General features: G+C 52.2%; 1 protein-coding gene across 2 annotated transcripts in view; it reads right to left on the reverse strand.

Moving 5' to 3' along the window:
- IPPK (inositol-pentakisphosphate 2-kinase) overlaps positions 1-5,255 on the reverse strand; it is a 60,197-nt gene extending 54,942 nt beyond the window's left edge. For both annotated transcript variants that reach the window (XM_052644836.1, XM_052644835.1), the window contains exon 1: positions 4,934-5,255. In XM_052644836.1, the coding sequence (XP_052500796.1) occupies positions 4,934-5,014 (81 nt within the window). In that variant the 5' untranslated portion in view covers positions 5,015-5,255. The remainder of the gene's footprint in view (positions 1-4,933) is intronic.
- Positions 5,256-6,000: the final 745 nt, after the last annotated feature.

Consider the following 6,000-nt stretch of genomic DNA (forward strand, 5'->3'; position numbering starts at 1 on the left):
GAGTGAGGATATTACCCAGGACAGGACCCCAAGAAAACCCCAGGGAAGCAGAGATCAGGCAACTTTCAAGGGAAAAGGAGACAGATAAACACGGCAACAGAAGAATAGAGCCTCAGGGTGCTGCCCCAGGCACCCCAAAATGGCTCAGCTCTGCTTCTTGGTGAGGCCACCACTCACAGACACCCCACCTAGCCACTGTCCAGATCTTCCAGCAGAATACCTGGGACAGAATATCAGGCCAGGTCACTTGCGCCCACTGAAACAACCAGAAGCACACCGCAGTTCCAGAAGAGGGATAAGAGGGACAAGGGGTCGGACAGTGTGGGGCTGACAGCTTCAGACAGAACAGATGGAGGGTGAGGTGAGACATTTCACAGGCAGGAGCCCAAGACTCTGAAGGGAGGCCAGACAGGAAGTGGGGACAGCAGGTGCCTGGACTAGGAAGGGCACTTTCCTTCCCAAGTTGCATCTGCCTGTACGGACCCACAGCTGCCACAGGCCTGAAGCAGACACAGACCCGAGTTATGAGGTGGGAGACAGGCCAGTGGAGGTGTAAGCCCAGTGGCATTTACAGGCAGGACACGCAGGGACTGCGGCAGAAGAGGTGCTCTGAAGGTTTCTAAAGGATGGAAAATCCAACAGCAAGAAGAGAAGCAGAATGTTTTGCAAAGACAAACCACAAGTGCATGCGGAGTACAGTGAGGGTGAGAGAGAAGTGTGCAAGTCCCAGGGGAGGCTTTAAAGTCCCAGGCCCTCCAAGGCCACACGATGGCCACAGAGCAGGTGTCCAAACAAACCAAGGGGTGGGTGACCCAGTGCTGGGGTCTCGTCCTCCTGCAGCACAGAGAAACCTTGCTTGCCTTCCTGGTAAAAGGGGCAGCTGCTGTCCTGACTGAGTTCTGACTGAGGAGGAAGAAGATTACCATCAGGGTGGGGGAAGTGACCATGCCACCTTAGGATACCAGGCCTAGACTGGCACACCTCCAAATGCCAGGAAGGCAGAGCTCAGCACTCACCAAGGCCAGGACTGAAAACCACCAAAGAGAGAATGTCTTGGAAGAACCAAATCCTAACCATTCAACTGATCCCAGGAATAAAGACAGAGCTACGTGCACAGTTTTTCAGTGAGACGTCACCAAGAAAGAAGTCTCATCAGCTTTACCAACCTGTATGAATACCACTAAAAACCTCAAATACAGAATAAGTTACGTGTTAAAAAAAATACTATAGGCAACAGAGCATTAAAATATCTAACTTTCTACTAGATTCAGGAGAAAATTAAGCCCAGGATTTGGGAATATGTCTTTAAAAAAAAAAAAAGAACAACTCTTATTTGCTTCCAATATCTCCATTAAGAAGTATGATCTACAAATCAGAACTCCTAAAACACAAAAGAGAAACACACAGCCCCTGACTGCTTGAACCCCACATCTTCGGGGCCCACACAAATATCCCAGGGCATCAAAACAATTGCAGAAACAATCTGAAGCCCAATCAGAATCTAAGAAAGGACATAAACCCTGACAGATCAGGAACAAACTTTTGACAAAAGATCTCAGATGCCAAGTCTTTCACGTTACCTCTCTCAATAAGGAGAAAAACACCACAACAGCTTAGTGTGATAAAGGGAGTGGGCCCCTACTTCCTCTGCATCCCAGAGGTGAGGGGAGCTGGGGGGCAGCTCAGCGCCTGGGGAGGAACCTCTGCCTGGCCTGCCATGGGTGACTTGCCCCACTGAAGGCACTTAAGAGATCAAGTGACAAACCAGTCTTACAGTGACCTTCACAGGACAGGCCACCAAGCCAAAGCCAACAAGACTAAGGTGAGGAAGGGTCACTGCAGATGTAAAAGCAACACCACCCGGAGAGAAATCCAACGTGGCAGCAGCACTCTTGAGGGCTGCCCTGGGCTTCACGACCACAGCTCAGCATGAGCAGAGGTACGGGGCACTCTCCAGAACAAGTGACAGCACCCTCAGGCTGCAGTGAGGAAAGGAAAGTATGTGCCCACAATGGAAATGCTCTTGCCCGAGGCCCCCCACAGGGTCAGTGCCGGGGACTCCAGGCACCAGCATACAGAGCCAAGTTGGCCGTAGCCTTTGAGCACTGCAGAAGGCTGGTGCCAGGGCCAAGGGCCAGTGCCTGGGAAAAGGTTACACTGCACAGCCGGTCCCAAGGATGCTGAGCACTGGGCCGTTGGAAAGTTGACAGCAACCTGTCAAGAACTGGCCTACTGTTCAGTCGCCTCTTGCTGCCCAACCCTGGACACATCTGCACACTACAGCCCTCCTTGGGCCTGCACTTAGCTCCTCCATATCCAGGTCCCATTTTCTGCAAGTCCTGTGCTCCCAGAAGCCTCCCAACCCGCCAAGCTGGAAGACACTATTTCATCCTATGTTCCTCCAGTACAGATGCCAGACCTTAGGACTGGCTGGCTGAAGGTATGTCAGGCTTTGACACTGGAAGGGACAGGGGATGGACTCATCACTTTTTAGTTCAGTTCAGTCACTCAGTCGTGTCTGACTCTTTGCGACCCCATGGACCGCAGAACGCCAGGCTTCCCTGTCCATCACCAAGTCACGGAGCTTGCTCAAACTCATGTCCATTGAGTCTGTGATGCCATCCAACTATCTCATCCTCTGTCGCCCCCTTCTCCTCTTGCCTTCAGTCTTGCCCAGCTTCAGGGTCTTTTCCAAGGAGCCAGTTCTTCGCATCAGGTGGCCAAAGTATTGGAGCCTCAGCTTCAGCATCAGTCCTTCCAAGAACACCCAGGACTGCCTCAACACTTTTTAAGGACCTTTCAATCCTGAAAGTAGATGATGCCCTCTCTGAGGAAGTGACCATCTCCCAGTCTGAATGAAGCCTGGTAAGGGTCACACTCTACTTCAGAATGAATGAGGTGGGTCTGGAGAGTCCACCCATGGGAGCAGGAATACATATTCTCACTCATCCACCTTCTTCTATCCCACTCACACACACACACCCTCTCCTTGGGCACCGTGGACCCTGAAAGCTGCCTTCCAGGGCTCCCTCTTCCTTCCTGGTCCTCAAGGCCCAAGCAAAGCCTAAAGGTTTCTCAATACACAAGGGGCATAATTCTCCCTTTATTCAGTGCGTTCACTTGGTGGGAACATTTTCTTACAAGACTGCTTGTGATTATAATCTTCAAATGATAACAACCACCAAGCAGGAATGAGCACAGTAACAAAGATTTAGATTTAAAATAAAGAATGAAGAGAACAGGTAACAGAGTAGCCTGATGACTCAGTCTAAAGGAATAAGAAACAAGACTTTAACAACTGAAGCTGGGCAACAAGGGAAGGGGCAGCTGCCCTAGAGAGTGGACACATTGTCAGGGACAATGGAGAAGGCATCTGAGTGCCCAAGGCCTGGTGTCCTTTTACTCTGAGTCTGGAAATTGCTCCTTCATCTGATGCTATTTTTGAAACTCAGTTCATTAGCTAAAAGAAGTCTTAATTAGCTTTACATAAAATGAAGATACTGGAATATGAGTATTTGAATTGTGAAAGGATGCAGGGGGTCACACAATATTCAAACAACAAAAGGGACTCATGCTGGACTATCTGGGGCTTTGACCAACCCTGAAACACAATGAGGCCCAGCAGACGGACAGAGAAGAGCGGCTTCAGGTTAAGCCTTGTCAATTATTAATTATCCTAAAGATCTTGAGCAAAGCCTGCAGTCTCACTTCTTCAGTTTCCCAATAGTGCTAATGGGTAACAAAACGCAGAACACAGGGGCCACCTCGGTGACTGCAGCTTACCCTACAGCTGCCCCAGGGCACCCAGGAACAACAGAGCCGGACATCACTCAGCTCCTGCGCCAATCACCCTGTAGGAGCTGTTGGGCTGGGTCAGAGCTCCTAACCACTGAGCCAAGTGGGGATGATAGTTATCACTTGCATAACTTGTCCAGCTCATCTTTCTAGTAATTCCGCAAAGGGGATTCTGTTAACCAGTTCCACTCGGCAAATGCAAAAACTGAACCTAAGCCAGGCAGTGGCAGAACTGGGATTCCGCCCAGCTCTGTGTAAATGCAATTCCCATCCTCTTAAGCCCTCAGTGACACCTATTGGTTCCTCCCCCAGCCCATCACATTCCTGCCTGGCTGAATCAGACAGCAAGATGTCAGAGAGATCCGGGCCTTTACACAAACCCACAAGCTTCTCTTCCTGGGATTCAACTCACTGAGAGTCCTTACTGCATTCTCTGAAACTCTCATCCTTACTGAATAAAGAAAGGGAAATTCTTTAAATTCTAGAAGATTCTGGAGAAGAACCTGTAGACAATGCTCCACTAATATTAACAACAGCAGTAGGAGAAAAGCAATTCCCTGCATTTCAGAGGCGGAACTCCCTCGGTGCTTGCGGAGTTCACGCACCCCAAGCACTTCGCTTCTTCCTCCGGAGTTTGCCCGTAACCTCTATCTTGCCTAAGATTACACCGGGCGTCCTCACCGCGGCTGGGCAGTCGGAGGCCGTCCCGTGTGAGACTAGGATGGGGGTCGTTGGGAGGACACGAAACAGACCCAGGGGAGGAGATAACACTAGAGGAACAGGGAACCGATCTGGATGGAGGGGAATGCTGGGGAGACACGGCACCAACCTAGGGGGAGGAGGAGAGCGCTGGGGAGACGCGGAACTGATCTGGGGGAAGGCGGTGACACAAAGCGGAGGCAGAACCGACCCGACAGGGTAGTGATGCTGCGGGGAGCCGAAACTTATCTATCCGAGAGGCAGTGACACTCGGGGAACGCGCAACCGATCGGGAGAAGGGCTGCTGGGGAACCGATCCGGGGTAGTAGATGCTGAGGGGATGCAGAACCGACCTGAGCTGAAGGAGCTCTTGGGGGACGCGTAACCCCCCCGGGAGTAGGGTGAGGACCCTGAACCTCGCCGACAGGCCACCGCTCACCTGCGCATGGGCCACCACTAGGCTCTTGTTTCCTTCACCGTGGTATCGCCATTCATTCTCGTCCATCTTCCCCTCGTCCATCCCACGGTGCGGCCGTGGAGCCTTGCGGGGCCGCGAGCTGGAGGCCGCTGGTTTGCCTGGGCACCAGCCGCCGCCGACCGGGCAGCAGAGCCTGTCACCCGCCACCTCCACTAGATTCAGCGCGGGGACTCGCAGGCGCGGGCCACCGGAAGCTACGCCCCCGAAGCTATCACTGCCTAGCCGGGCAACTTCTGGGTACACGCCGGCTTCTCATCTATCGTCCACTGAAACAGATGGGCTGGCGGCCATCTTAGGTACTGGCACAGTGACTCACTTCCGGAGCGCGATCTTAAGAATCAGGTTTCCGGGCTGGGCGCCGGAAGTGAGGCAAGCGGGAGGAGCCGGCGGCTCACGGGCGTCCAGAAGTGGCCGGCTGGTGAACGGTAGTCCAGGCGGGTTGTGGGTGGAGTTGTACTGGCGGGCTAGCAGCCAAGGGGGTCCCAGCAGGGGTAGGAGCTGGGGAGGGGGCGGTCCAGGTGGGCCTGGGATGGGTGGTCTCTAAAGCTGGAAACCACTGGATCATGAGCCTCAGCCTTCTTTTCTGTAGAATGGGATAAATTTCTCACTCATCGGGTTGTTAATATCATCTGATGCAGAACCACACCAGTAATCCCAGGAAGCAGAAACATTGTGGTCCACACCTTACAAATAAGGATACATGGTTTAAAGAGGCAGATGGACTCCTAAATGGCGCTCTTGCCAGAGTTACCTGAAAACCTGGGTTTGCCTTTTGGTGGGTGTCAACACAAAAAGTGGGAGAAGGAAGGATTCATTGCTTGCAACAAGTTAAGGAGATCCACCGGGATCTTTCCCAAACCAGTGTCTCCCCAAATCGGACAACTGAGGAAGTTTCAAGCGTAAAGGAGCTTTGGGCAGTAAGAGTGCAAACTTCCGCTGGATGAACTCATGAGAGGCAGAAAAGGTCTACATGATCTCGTTATCCAGTCACTAAGTCGTGGCCTACTCTTTGTGACCTCGTGAACAGC

This window comes from Budorcas taxicolor, chromosome 8 (genome assembly GCF_023091745.1).
Source record: "Budorcas taxicolor isolate Tak-1 chromosome 8, Takin1.1, whole genome shotgun sequence".
NCBI lineage: Eukaryota > Metazoa > Chordata > Mammalia > Artiodactyla > Bovidae > Budorcas > Budorcas taxicolor.